The 15003-nt window shown below is 38.4% G+C and overlaps 2 protein-coding genes across 8 annotated transcripts in view; both read right to left on the reverse strand.

Annotated features, from left to right (window-relative positions):
- The window catches only part of LOC139934672 (WD repeat-containing protein 97-like), a 38576-nt gene extending 33199 nt beyond the window's left edge, over window positions 1-5377 (reverse strand). For all 7 annotated transcript variants that reach the window (XM_071929024.1, XM_071929022.1, XM_071929023.1 and 4 more), the window contains exons 1-5: window positions 5267-5377; window positions 3837-4356; window positions 2967-3122; window positions 2070-2186; window positions 2-225 (exon numbers count right to left, since the gene is read on the reverse strand). In XM_071929024.1, the coding sequence (XP_071785125.1) occupies window positions 2-225; window positions 2070-2186; window positions 2967-3122; window positions 3837-4073 (734 nt within the window). In that variant the 5' untranslated portion in view covers window positions 4074-4356; window positions 5267-5377. The remainder of the gene's footprint in view (window position 1; window positions 226-2069; window positions 2187-2966; window positions 3123-3836; window positions 4357-5266) is intronic.
- A 2817-nt stretch (window positions 5378-8194) lies between these two features.
- On the reverse strand, window positions 8195-14060 carry LOC139935398 (uncharacterized). The gene is made up of 5 exons (XM_071929963.1): window positions 13909-14060; window positions 12362-12448; window positions 11954-12109; window positions 11640-11789; window positions 8195-11516 (listed from the first exon to the last, which is right to left on the reverse strand). The coding sequence occupies exons 1-5, from the start codon at window positions 13924-13926 to the stop codon at window positions 9555-9557; spliced, it is 2373 nt and encodes a 790-aa protein (XP_071786064.1). The 5' UTR covers window positions 13927-14060; the 3' UTR covers window positions 8195-9554.
- Window positions 14061-15003: the final 943 nt, after the last annotated feature.

A 15003-nucleotide genomic window follows, 5' to 3' on the forward strand; every position in this document is an offset into this window, starting at 1 on the left:
CCTAGTTATGTTCCTGACGTGAAGGTTCTTCTTGTACGAGAGTAGCTTCCCTTCATAGAGATTGAAGACAGCCACCCCCGTATCGTGAACGGCGAAACAGCGTTGTGCTCTACTGGCCGTCTTCTCTAGCGCTATCATCGTGAAGACGTCCTCGGCTGTCAGCCCGCTGGGGTCGATAGACTTTTTCGGAATGAGATGCTTGGCACCGTAGCGGAAACACCACGACTGTTGGTGGAAAAACAACAACGGTTTTGAGGAATTCGTGAGATAAGTTTATCCAACATTTAATCATTTTTGTTTGGCCCTCTTTCACAAAAAAGACTCTCATTAATTGCAGTTCTATCAAAAATGATCATTGCACTTCAAACGACATATAACCCCTGGGGCCTTTCTCAAACCTCGGCTTTGGCTCCGGCTTTTGCACCGCGCGCTGTGTACACAGCTTGCCTTTAACCTGCATTTTGGAGCAACGTGTCAGCCGAGCTTTAAAAAAGGCCCCAGGTCACTTGGGCATTATTTCATTCCTTAAAGTCACCTGAAAGTGTTATTTTGTCAAAATAAAGCTTTTGTAACTAAAATATGTCTTTTGATGAGTGGAATATTAACGTTATATTAATATAAACGTTTAAAGGAACGGCTTTGGATCGGTCGAGTTGGTCTTTGAAAGGCGTTTTGTGACCGTTTGTTATAAAATGCATGTGGTTAGAAAGATGTTGTAAAAGTAGAATACAATGATCTACACAAATGTGCCTCTAAATTGCGTGGTTTTCTTTTTACATCGTCCAATAACACGGTCGGCCATTTATGGGAGTCAAAATTTTGACTCCCATAAATGGCCAACCGTGATAGTTCGCGATGTAAAAAGAAAACCGTGCAATTTAGAGTGATACTTGTGTGGATCATTATATTCTACTTTTAAAACATCTTTCTAACCATACACATTTCATAACAAACGGTTTCAAACGCTTTTTATAGACCAACTCGTCCGAAGGCAATGTGTTCCTTTAACTAAGGTTTAAAAAAATTAGTTTCCATGTTATTTACAAATTTGGATAAAAAAGCCCAACCCGAGGGGGCGCTGTTCGTGACGTCAATCGAGGCGCGATGAATCACATACAGTGCCAACACAAGATAGTGACGCTTGGCGCAAGCTAAAAACATGCCTTCAAAGTTGAAACAATACCCGATTTTGTTCATGTAAGGCAAATGCTCCTTTTGGTTCGTTACATCTTTCAGGTACCTTCTCCGACTTCCCCACTAGCTGGAAAAATTGTTGGGATGCCATCATGTTTTAGAAAAGTACTTTTCTCTTCATGTCAAAATTTGTAGTGTATTCCGGTTTCGCGAAGCACGACGGCTTTAGTTGTTTTGCTGCATCCAGCAGCAATACACCTGGTCGCGCTGCCGGAAAAATGCAAGAAAAAAACTTTTTGAAACGTACAAACTCACGACTAGGACATGAATGTAGTTGCACGTACGGGTGTTCAATGTTCGATCGAGGCAAAGTCTGCCTCAATTGAGGTCACAAAAGGGGTAGGCGAAGTCACCCCCACACAACTTTATTTATTTTTGTAAACATATAAGTCGTTAAAAACAAAGACTCAAAAAATTATTTTATTGTTCAGAAACATTTACTCTAATGTTTGAAGAAAACAAAAATCTATTTCCAGGTGACTTTAAACCATCTCAGCTCCCTGGGGAAGTATACAGCCTGTGCTGCCAAGTACGAGCACACTAAGCAAAAACACTCCCTGAAAAATATAGTGGAGTCTCTTGCTCTTAGGACACAAGTGTCATGACCGGGATTCGAACCCACACCCTGTTGACTCAGCAACCAGAGCTTGACATAAACCAAAAGGGTCTTTTCGCACAAGCCAGGTCTCTTTTTGCACCAAACAATGTGAATCTTAAAATTTGCAGAGTGAGAATAATATGATCTACAGGGAATTACTCTGTGTACAAATTCCTGAAAATGGCTTACAAGCTTTGGGTCCCTACCCCCCCCCCCCCCCCTTTATTTTAGACTCTTAACTTGGCCCAGGGAAATAGAGAGGGTTAGAGACATTTACCATGATGGATGCTTGACCAGCCGTTACTATTTCATTCTGTTGCTCGTTGTATAATGCACAGAAGATCTGATGCGGAGACTTGGCCTCGGAAATCAAGTCAAAATCTGCTGTAAACATCTACAAGGGAGGAAAATGCAAAACAATGTGTACAAATTTAAAGTCATGTTGAACATTTGTTTCATATTGAATATGTATCTACACACTTAATATTGAAAATGAAATGCGAATGTTAATTGAGCGTCTAAAATGAGAAGTAATTAACAGACAATTTGAAGAAAAACACACACAGGATGAATTTTGTTTAAAGGATTTGGGTACTTTTCGTAACACAAAACACAACGTCCACAGATTTACTTTAAACTTACACCGTTTGAAGATAATGATAGTAGAAAGCTTTCCTGAAAATATTACTTGCTGAGGTGCTGCAGTTTTTGAGAAATGAGTAACACAATGTCATTAAAATACGTTTTTACATGCTAAAATAATTTTCATCTCATGATCACTGAGACGAAAATTATTTTCTTGACATTGTTTAACTAATTTCTCAGAAACTGCCGCACCTAGGCGAGTAATATTTTCAGGGAAGCTTTCTACTATCATTTTCTTCCAACGGTGTAAGTTTAATGTAAACCTGTGGACGTTGTATATTTTGTCCTACAAAAAGTACATAGACCTTTCATAAACTGCTAAAAATACCACAAATAATTGGCTACACAAAGTATACGTGTTTACTAAACTGAAAGAAATGGAAAAATATCATGTTATTTTTATGAATTATTTTCTATTTCAAACGCTATCACAAATTTGTCAGCAACACCCGACACCCAATCGACCTCTGGCATTGGCCGCCATCTCCACCACGACATACTACAGTACTACAGTACTTTCAAGGCTTACCTTCAGATATTCCTCCCCTTTGTTCCAGCCGACATATCTCTTCACCTCAGGAGCGTACATAAGTTTCCCGATTGGTTCCTCCGGCTCAATTTGATCTTTGGCTCGGCCATCTTTGTGGTATAAGTTAATCCCATGGCAGTCAATTGTTAAATATTCCTGGGAGCAAAAAATGATAGGTGAACTCACTGACTTTTAAGTTCATACTTTTAACAAATCTCCAGAGAAATATTGAAAAACAAGATCAAATTGTGGGGTTTGACAATTATTACTGCCGTTTTTTCTTTTTCAGGTGATCAACTTTATTCAGGAAATGTTAAGAACAATCACTTCTCCGTTTCAACTTCTGCGATCAAACGAAGCAAAGTTGACTGAGAAGGTCTCCAAACGCAATTTCAGGCTATAAATACATGGAGACCACGAAGGCCATGGTTCGCTGCCCTAGTCTCGCTTCTTGGTGCCACATTTAAATGTTTACAATAGCCATTCAGATATTCCCATGGACATTAAAAATGCCCTTTTGCAAAAGGAGAATGGTCTTGACCTTTCACAAAGATCGCATCTTAGACCTGATTGTTATAGTATTTTCCTAGAGAATTGGGCCCAATTTCATAAAGCTGTTTAGCAGAATTCCTAGGCTAAGCAAGATGTGAGTGGGGTAACAGTCACAGCAATGACAATGTCCATGTACGGTAATTTGGCTAATAACCTTTGAATGCCAAGCAAGAGTGATCTGTGCTTAGAAAGTTTTTGTGCTTAATTTGAAATTTGGCCCCTGTAATTTGATGAACTACCATCCAGAGTCCTCTTTAAAATAAAACATTTCTATTTACCATTAAAATTATTCATTAACTTCTAAAACTGTAAATGTACCTCTGTTTCCGCATTGTATATGACATCAAGCAGAGGGTTAACATGGTTGATTTTACGCAAGTGATGTATGCCGTGTCCTATGTGGATCTCCATGGAGTCGACGCGGGCCACCTCCTTGGTCGTCTTGCGTATCGACTCGCGCAGGATGCGCCAGAGGAATCGTCCCGTTGCCTCGCCATCCGCTTGTCCTGGACGGCGTTCCCGCTCCTTCAAGATCCTTGCCACGGAATCACTCATGCTTGACAAGGTCTACTCAAGCTCACAAGTTCTTTTTGTTTCGGTTTCTCCATTTACAGCACAATCATTCACCCTTGACCCAATACAGTTGGATCTCAAATGGGTTGATTTAAAATTGAGCAGTTATAGAGAAGCCCCTAATAAAGTAAGAAATGATGAGCACTGTGCTATTTATTCTCTATTGCAAACTATCCATTTCAATAGGCATTCTTGTGTTTTGATTTGATTATTCCTTGTGGCATGTCATCTTAACTCAGCGGCAGACACAGGTAGACCACAGTATCTGCATCAAAAGAAAAAGTAAATAATGTTTTGATTACAAATAAATTGCAATCTTTGATTTATAATGTGATTCATTTTTTATTAAATCTTTGGTTTATATTGATATCTAAATCAATGTAATTAAAACTTATGACTCAACCAACATCATGACCAAGTCAAAAACAAAAGTGATGTTCCTTTATTAACAAAAATATAGGCTATATTTTTTTATGCTTTGGCAGTTTGGCTTTATTATTAAAATTTCATATTTGGAATCAATTTACTTCTAGAAACTATAAGGCTTCCCCGTGAGCCTTTTTAGGGGGCTCATATTTTAGGCCTCCTTAATTTAATGCTGTTTTTCAAATCAGCGTTGATAGGCCTAAAAGTTTAAAGGTAAAAGTTTTACGACCGTTACGTTAGCCAGCAATAACTGAAGTTTCTTTTGTTACACTACCAAAACTTCCCCCACATACTCAATATACATTCATAATGCTATTGCTTGCATTTCCTTTTCCTTTTTATTGAGTGAAATTAAAAAACATTGTCAACAAATGCAATTTTCTCCTCGGTACTGTACTCACTGTTGTTTTTCTGCCGCATCGCACGTTTTTTGACTGAAAAAAACGTGCGATTCGGCAGAAAAACATTGAGCACCCAGCAGAAAATTAGTGGTGGCTGGATACGGAAACCTTTCCTGCTGTACTTCAGCGTGTCACGCCGCTAGGCTAGAGCAATTCGAATGCCTGTTGACTGAAGTGATACTGATTGTCACAATGACTGTGTTGTTCAAAAAGATTTTTAAATTCATTCAAAAAGTTACACCGTTTCGTACGACATTTTTGTTTATAACCCTAAGCAAAGTGTGCACTAAAACGTTGGGTGGCAAGTTATTATAAATGCATACATATTAATTAATTAAACTGACTTACCGTGCCTTGTAAATCTAAGCCGATCAGGATTCGTTACTTCCTATTCAAGAAGTGAATGAAATCTGTCAAGTAGTCGACGCCGCCATTTTCCGTCGCTATGGAAAGTTTAATTGAGGATGCTAACTGTCACATGAGGGCGCTGTTAAACATTCACGGTCGACTCTCAGAGCTGTAAAACATAATTGAGTGGGCTTTGCGTTGTGGGATGAAAGAGAGAAGGGAGAGGGATGTGCCCCAGTCACGGATGAACCAGGTTTGCTGTTACACAAAGTAATGATGTTTTTCAGTTAAACCTTGTCATCCCACAATTGGAGAAAATAATAAATTGTGTACATTCCTGTTTATTTTTAAATGACTTATTTTCTTTAAAAAATAATTAACAGTCTTCAGGAACGCCTATAAATTCACTTGCTGACGTCATGGCTGGATTCCCTACGTAACGTTGTCATTACTGAATACACTCATGGACTATTTCAGAGAACAATTGTTATGGTACAGGGTCAGTTAAAGGAATGGCAAATAATATGTGTTCCTTTTATTGTCAATTTCACTCATGATTAAAGGCAGTTGACACTATTGGTAATTACTCAAAATAATTATTAGCATAAAACTTTTCTTGGTGACGAGTAATGGGGAGAGGTTGATGATGTAAAACATTGTGAGACACGTCTCCCTCTGAAGTGCCATAATTTTCGAGAAAGAAGTAATTTTCCATTTCGAGACCTCAGATTTATAAATTGATGTCTCGAAATCAACCATCTAGTAAACGCACACAACTTCGTGTGACAAGGGTGTTTTTCTTTCATAATTAACTCGCAAAGTCGATGACCGACTGAGCTCAACTTTTCACAGGTTTGTTGTTTTATGCATTATGTTGAGATACACCAACTGTGAAAACGTAGTCTTTGACAATTACCAATAGTGTCCACTTTAAATATTTATTACGTAATGTGACGTCACGTAGGAATCCAGCCATACGCAAGTGACCTATTTGTACGTGGGCGTTCCTGAAGACGATCATTATTTTTTAAGGAAAATTAATCATTAAAAAAAACCCAGAAATGTACAAAGTTATTATGTTCCAATGTAATTATTGTACAAAGATTACAAGGTTGAAAACCAATCATATCATTTTCAGGCCACTAAAGCTTTGATTTTTCCCTGCATTTTTTGGGCACTGATCAGTCAGCAGCTGAGCCGTTTGAAATGCTTGCTAAGGGACACCAGAAGAAGAAGAAAATTGGAGTGTGTTTTTCACTCGCCGCCGGTTTTCATGAGGCGGCACCCCTCCTCCAATTCCCACAAGCTTAAATAGGACCAACTCAGTATATAAAGTCAAAGCTTGAAATCACAGAACCCCAGGTTGTGATTCGAAAACACAATCTAATAGATGAATCTATTGTATTAGATGAATTATGAAAGTTTGGCACATGATTTTTGGACCATTTAGCATCCAAGAGAGAGGGTAAAGGAAGGGGCTTGATTCTGTGAGTTCGGGGGGGGGGGGGGCGGGGTGGTTTGAGCTGAAACGTTTGCTCGTTTTGGTGGTGTGTTTTTTCACTTTGTGGTTTGACGTTAGTTTTTTTAATTTGAGCGATGACCTGTATGTGATTGTTTTCTTAGAACGGGTAGGCCTAGTTTACTGCTGAGAGGCCTAAATAACCCACCATAATCATTACAGATGCAGATTGTCATAAACACGCATGCACAAAGTGATAATCATTAGACATTTTATTTTTTTCACATTAGTTTCATAAAACAATAATATAGCCTACTTTTATAAGAATATAGTTTACATGTGTATGTCTCTTTTGTTAGTTGTTTTGTTTCATTTTTATTCCCCAAACTGTTTTTTTATTATTATTATTATATATAACACATTGTTTCTTTTTTTTTAAGGCAGTGACAATATTTCTTGGCAGATCGTAATGAAAAATCCTCTGGTTTTCAATCAATCGATTTTTCATGGGTGATTCCACGTTCAATATCCCGGCCAATTTCAGCAAAAACTCATCAAAGAGCACTATTAAGCGTAAAAATTCACGCATTTCCCTTTATATGCAGGACTCAATTTCGTTCTATAGTTTTTTCTCAAAACTGATCCGTTTAAGTTACTTTGTTTCATGGGTAGGAATGCAAGACTCAAGTTTTGCGCATCTTGCGGCCTACTGAAATTGAACGATCTTATTATTTTGACCAGCTATACACTTTATGACGTTGAATGACGCCCCGAATGTTGATGCATCCTAATCGCATTCATTTTGAAACGGAATTGGATGAGTAGGGTGTTGAAATCGACCGTCATACATACAACATAAAATACCATTTCCTATGTATCATGGAAACATTTAAAGAAGTGAGGCTTATTAAAAAAAAAAATGATTTAAAACAATGAACAAGAATCCATGTAACGCCAACTATTGTTGTTATCATAAAATAAAATATTTTTTAGTTGAGTTGTTAACCACCGGCTCTTCCCAGAACCGCCACAGCCAATAGAAAGTTAAGGCCAGATAAAAAAAAAGATTGTTGTTCGTCCCCGCAACCGCAACCGCACCCGACCCCATTTTTTTTTTTTTTTTAATTTTTTTTTTATCATAAAAAACAACCTTTTTAGTTGATATCTTCTTTTAAATGTACAGGTTTGAAAATATGTTTAAAGAAGGTTTTTATTTATGTTGGCAAAGCAAGAACAATTCTTCAATTAATATTTACTTGGGCTACTTTGTTTTAAAAAAGTCACAGAAAATGTCATCTAGGAGTTAAATTTGCTTGACAAAACAATTGAAAACATCAAAAACACACAAACCCTCTGTTTTATAGTGATTGTGTTGATTTCTTTATTCTTGATTTCATTTTGGCATGTCAACAAAACTTATATAAAAAAATAACTTTAAAAAAACCTTCCTCCCTCCCTCCCCCATCCGCAAAAAAAAGGACGATCAACAATTTTGTTTTATGTGGCCTAATAAGGGGTGCGTTTTGGCGGTCAAAACCAGTAACTGCTTCGGTCATGGCCACTGATTAATTAACCAATAGCCAGTTCAACAGAAACAGTTTCTTGTTTACGAACGTCAAACGCACCCCTTGTGTCTCCGAAATCTCACTGATTTTATTAAAAATCCTTTCTAGCATAAAACCTTACTACATTGTAGGTAACGAGTAATGAGGAGCTGTCGATATATAGTATAAAACATTGCGAGAAACGGCTCCCTCTGAAGTAACGTAGTTTTTTTTATAGAGAAAGAAGTAATTTTCCACGAATTTTATTTTGAGACCTCAGATTTAGAATTTGAGGTCTCGAAATCAAGCATCTGAAAGCAGACAACTTTGTGAGACAAGGGTGTTTTTTCTTTCGTTATTATCTCGCAACTTCGATGACCGATTGAGCTCAAACTTTAACAGGTTTGTCATTTTATGCATTATGTTGAGATACACCAAGTGAGAAGACTGGTCTGACACAATTACCAGTAGTGTCCAGTGTCTTAGTATTTTGATTATTTTTTATCTGTAAAAAATGAAACAAAGGGTAAACATTCCAAAACTTAACTTACTTGAAGTAAATTAACTTTGAAGATGCAATGCCCTTTTTCTCTCTTTTTTTTCGCCCACCATCTTTCGGCAAAGTCGGGTATGTCATTTCACAAAGCACTAGAGACACTGCACACTATTGGTAATTACTCAAAATAATAGTTAGCATATGAGCAGTGGAGAGCTGTTGATAGTATAAAAAAACATTGTGAGAAACAGCTCCCTCTGAAAACGTAGTTTTTGAAAAGGAGGTAATAAAATTCTCACTCAAAAGAAAAGACTTCATGATTATATTATTTTTGTACACTGCACACTATTGGTAATTACTCAAAATAATAGTTTTTAGGGTGTAAGCCAAAGGGTGTATGTGTGTCTTTTGGACTGCCTGTTTTAAATTTTTACACCCTTTTTTACCTGTCATTTACGAGTCAAAGAAAACTCTCTAAATATAAAAGAGTGAAAACCACCACTCTTTACATTTCGAGCTGTCCTCCATATGGCTCTTTAAAAAGAGTGGTGATCACTTCACTTTTTAGAGGGGTTTCACTCCAGGACAGAGTGAAAAATCACCCTAAACGATGCAAAATTCAATCTAAAAGAGTGGAAGACCACTCTAAAAAGAGTTGTCCTTTATAATGGCTCTTCAAAGAGTGCCTTTTCACTCTTTTACATTAAAACGTACACACAGGCAAACATTCCATGACTGCACAGGTAAATTTCGTTTGTTTCGTTCGTCTCTTCATTGTTAGAACCAACTTTATTCTAAAATGACTTGCATTACATCAATTCGAGAGCTTGATTTAATCTTCCCGTCGTCCAATGAATACATGTTCATAAGTATCGTGTCTACCTCCCAATTAGACAAATCTCCGCTTGGTGCCCATCGTGGTATCTTTCTTCTTATTCTCTTAGGTGGTTGGGCCTCCCTCCTTCTTGCCTCCTCTTTTCTCAAATTTATTTTCAGGGAAACCTCCACACTGTCTTGTCTGTCTCTTAGGGTGTCTAGCTCTTCCAATACACTGGCAAACTCTTTGAAGCTAAACAGTTGATCCCGGGGGAAGCGTTTGGTTCGATGACGAAGGTTGACCGAGAGAGATGCAACCGCCTCTGCTTTTGATTGTCCTGATACGGTGAGTGGAACTGGACCATGGCAGATACGAGCAAATTGACGCAGAGCTCTACGGACCTGCTCCTTTGGGCATCCTGGTACGGTTAGCATCTTCTGGAAATCTTTGATGACTTGAAGATGTTGAAACTCACAGATGATGCTCTTCAGATGTTCCATTACCTCTTGCTCTTTTTCAAACTCATTCATCATGAGGTAAATATTGGTATATTCTTCGTAATCTTCATTATCGTTGCATATCAGAGACCATTCGCCAAGAGCAGCCAGCTCCCACTGCTCCTTCTGGATCTCATTTAATTTCTCCAGTTCCTTTATTGTCAGCTCCTTTTCTTCATTATCATCCCCAGAGTCTTCTCCATTCTCCTTTTGACAGTCATCAAAACGAATGTCTTCCTTGAGACTGTCTTCTCGATCTACCGTTTCAGACAGTGTGTTCTCCTCACATCTATCGCCGCCGTACCAAGTATTCTTGACTAAGGACAAACATGACGAGTCGACAGAAGAATGTATACTGTCCTCCTCCTCTTCTTCGTCTTCTTCAATAATGTTTTCAAGAGTCCCATTTTCTTCAAAATCATTTCTCCAGATGTTGACATCTTTCTTCTCGGTTTTAGAACTGACTCCGAGATCTCCCATTGGATGATTTTGTCCTATCGCTTGTGCCCCGTGTGCGGTGTCTCTTTTGTCATTGCAGTGATCATGACTCAAGAAGTCAAAGTCTTCTTTACCACTGGCCTTATTTGTAACAAGACCTCGGTGAGTCTTGGGTTTAGGCATCTTAGATGCGTCGTTGGTCGTGTTGAAATCTGTAAACCATTGTGGTTTCATGGTGTGGGATCTACCAACAAACCCAGGTGGTTTAACACTGTCTACTTTTTGCTCAATATACCCTGAAGGTGTAAGGCTGTCTTCGCTGTCCCCATCTGCCAGTTTGGTCCCGTCTTCAGATTCTTCAGTCTTCTTCCAAATGTCATACATCGAGGACTGACTTGTCCAGCTGTATGGTTTGGGCTCCCGCTGGATGGAGTCTAAATCATGTACCCGTCGCCCTCTACGGCTGGGCGATGTAGCTCCTCCTCGAGTTGGTTTAGAATGAAGAAGAAACCCAGGAGAAGTGAACAATTTATTGTCACCATGATCAAGTGAGATTCTCCGCTTTTCCTTTTGAACCGCGACTCCCCTTCCCCCTCTAATATTTATCAGGCTCTCTTGACCTCTAGAGTGCTTTACTGGTTCACGTTTCTTACTGAGCAGCTTCTTTTCCTCGCACTTTCCTGCTTCATTTTTTCTTTGCAACAGACCATTACCGAGGATTTTAGAACGAGGGTTTCGTTGCTCAAGCTGTTTCCCAACCGAATGAAGATTTGGGGGTTTCTTGAGTGTGGTTCTATCATCTAGGTTAGACAGGATAAGATCCTGGGTGGTTCGTTCATGAGCAAAGCTATCATTGCTCATGCAAGACTTGCTTGCACCTACAGGAGTTGGGGTTGATTTGCCCGTACTTTGGTTTCCTCTGCAGTTGGGAAATTCCTGTAGTAATGACCCAAATTCCTTGGGTAGTTTCCTCGAAGATGTTGGAGCATTTGATGTTTTCTGTTTAGTACAAAGAAAATCAAAGGATAATATCAATTGTACATCGCACAAAATCAAGACATAGAGATTGTACAAAATAACCAAGACCATACACAAACTATTATTGTTATGTTTAGGACTTACTAGTGCTCCTTTTTGTTCAGAGTTCTTGGCAGGAAGTGGTGCTACTTTGGCTGTACGTCGGTTGCCATTGCTGCCGCGTAATGCTTGACGAAATGACCGAGAATTCCTCGATGATTTCCCTGAGCGGTCTGGATTATCATCAGATGTATTCTGTTTGATGAAGAAAGTAATAAACAATTATTTAAACCATGTTCTAAATATTTCTACTTATAAAATTGTAGACTAAGCAAGAGGTCGAGGAAGTGACCGATGTGTAAATCCAGAGTGAACACTGTGCTGAGATTATTCAAAACTACCATATTTTCACTACTCACCTTCGCGCCATTTTGTTGGGAAAGTTCAGCGGACCGTAACTTCGTGGCGTTGCTCCGTTTTTCACCTCTGATATCAGAGATGCGTTTCCATGGAGACTGGATGTTTTCATGGGAAGATGGATTTGACCATGGATCTCCCTTTGTCTTGGAAAGCACCTGAAACCATAGAACATGATCAAGTAAACAAAATACAATTCTAGTGCATAGCAGGCTGAAACTAAAATTATATGTGGACGAAATTTATAGCACTGGTTATCAACAATCCTTAATACAATTGAATTCTTTGACAAACAATAAATAGATTATTTTTTATTTTTTGGGGTACTAAACCCACACAAAAATAGGACCAATTGGAATTTGGATTGTTTGGTTTGCAATTAGTTTTTGAGTGGTTTAATATAAGCCTACCTGTACTTTCGTATGTGACACACCATCAGCCGTAGGCTGCAAGTATTCCCGCAGCCATGCACGTAAGCCTAGGCTGGAACCGGATTTCTGTGAGAAAATACAAGATTTTGAACACTCCTATAATGGCACTGTCACATTAAGATGAAAAAGTTGCTTCATGTTCATATAGTATGATAATAACCCTCACAACATCGAACAACATCTTTTGTCGACGTAATGCCAACATAAAGACCGCAAACCTAAAGCCAAAAGCTACCCGCTGCAACATAATATTACTCAATGTTTTCCAACATGTTAGCAACACTGTTAAAATTAATCGCCGGCGTAACTGTTACGCCGAACTGAGTTACGCTGAACAAAAGTTGGTTTGATCTGAAAACCAACACAATGCCGATATTTCTGTCTCACTAAAAAAACGATTGATAATTTGGGTTTTGTATTATGTACATGTTTTCCATGTATTGTTCAATTATCGCCAGCCTGAAACCGTGAGGTACTGTCGATGCCGAACTAGGACCAGCATTGGTTGGATCCGAAATCCAACACAATGCCAATATTTCTTTCTCACTTAAAACGAATGATAATTTGGGCTTTGTATTATGTACGTTTTTTCCATATGTAAAAAAATGTTAAATTATCGCCAGCCTAAAACCATTACTGTCGATGTCGAACCAGGGCCAACATTGGTTGGATCCGAAAACTTACATAATGCCGATCTTTCTTTCTCACGAAAAACGATTGATAATTTTGGGTTTTGTGTGATGTACATATTTCCCATCTATGTTAAAATAGATCGCCAGCGTAAAACCAATGTGGATGCCGAACTAGGGCCAACAGTGGTTGGATCCCAAAACCAACATAATGCCAATATTGCTGTCCAATTAGAAACCGATTCCTACTTGTGGTTTTGTATGACGTACAATTATTTGCCATCTTTTAAAAAATGATCGCCAGCGTAAAACCAATGTGATTATACCGAACTAGGGCCAACTTGGAGCCTAAAACCAACACAATGCCGATATTGCTTTCCCAATAGAAACCGATTCATTGTTTTGTTTTTGTATGATGTACACGTTTTCTATCTATTGTTAAAACTGATCGCCAGCGTAAAACCAATGTGGATGCCGAACTAGGGCCTTGGTTTGCGGTAACACCATGTAATGACTATCTCTTATGAGTTGGGGTGGTTCTGAAAAGAACTGTTGGTTTCAACTCGACGTTTCGATCATATCAGTATGCTCTGATGTGAATAAACTTTTAATCCACTTTTTTTTCGTAAAATGGCAACTTTTTTATTTGCCAGCGCCCAACCTAACTATAGTCCGACATTACACGTGCAAATATCCTTCCCATTATAAGCTTTGATGGATTTACATTATAAAAAAAAATACCTAAAAGTAAAACGTTGATCGAAGTATTGTAAACGCTCAACACTTATTATTATTATTCAATGCTTGCGTCCTACGTGTATCATCATATTGACAAAATAATCGGTATTGTCTTTAATATAACTCCATTGAAAAGCTTGACAAAAGTTTGTAACTTACCGGTTTGGGGATGGACATATTCACCGATGTTTGGTAAGGGTGATGTTTCTCTCACACAGAGAAAATATAACTCGTAGAAATAAACTGCTTTTGAACTTGAATTCTCAAGAAAGATTCGCAATCGATGCTCGCTATTCGCTCACAAGATAAGAACTGTAACGTTTTATTTAAGGTTTGTTTGCAGTTTATTTGTTGGTGCCGTTTGTTGCTTGGCTTTCGAGTAAACCGTCACAAAGCATAGAACATGACACGTGCAAACTACGTAACAATTCAAAACGGGCGCGCGTTTATGCATTGATGATACGCGCACACTGTGCATGTCCGATCCATTGATGACGCAATAGACCTTTCCATGGTTGATTAACAACACGCGATGGTAACTTCAAGTGACAAAAAAAAAAGTTACAGGACATGATTGGTTGCTTTGTATCCACAAATTGACCACACTTTTTAATGTTTGTGTAACATTATTTAAAAACTGTTGTTATCTGTTTATAACTTGCCTTATGGCTTTCCATAGTAGTTCCTGTCTTGGTTGGCAAAAACTCGGGCCGTGACTTGAAGGTCTCTGTAGACCTTTCACCATGCTGTGGTGATTGGTCAGGTACTCTGTATACAATATTGCCAAATTTCATAGAGCTGCTTAAAAGCACAAAGAGTAGCTTAGCCCAGTAGAATAGTGCTTACCAGAATAAGATTATCTGCCAAAACACCATAATCACATGTACAATTTGTGACTAGTATCGTGATAATTTCTGCTTAGCAGAAAATGTTAAGCAATATTTTCTGCTTAAGCAGCTTTATGAAATTGGGCCCACTGAGTGGAGACCGACAACAGAAAAGATAGCAGGGAAAAGGTCTTCATAGGGGAATTCTAGTGGTGTCCTCAACAAGGAATTGTGTGTACGAAGTCTATGGGAGGTTCTTTTACTGCAGGGCCAAAGGAAACAACAGAAGATGTGTGTCCCTTTTTGTTCATTAAATTCTGTAAAAGTGTGACCGTGAAATTCTGTCATTATGATCAAGATTCCAATCAAACTAAACCAGAACAGACAGCAAGAAAGTACAATAAATAAAAACTTCAAATATGCAAAT

Source organism: Asterias amurensis, chromosome 3, assembly GCF_032118995.1.
Source record: "Asterias amurensis chromosome 3, ASM3211899v1".
NCBI classification, from domain to species: Eukaryota; Metazoa; Echinodermata; class Asteroidea; order Forcipulatida; family Asteriidae; genus Asterias; species Asterias amurensis.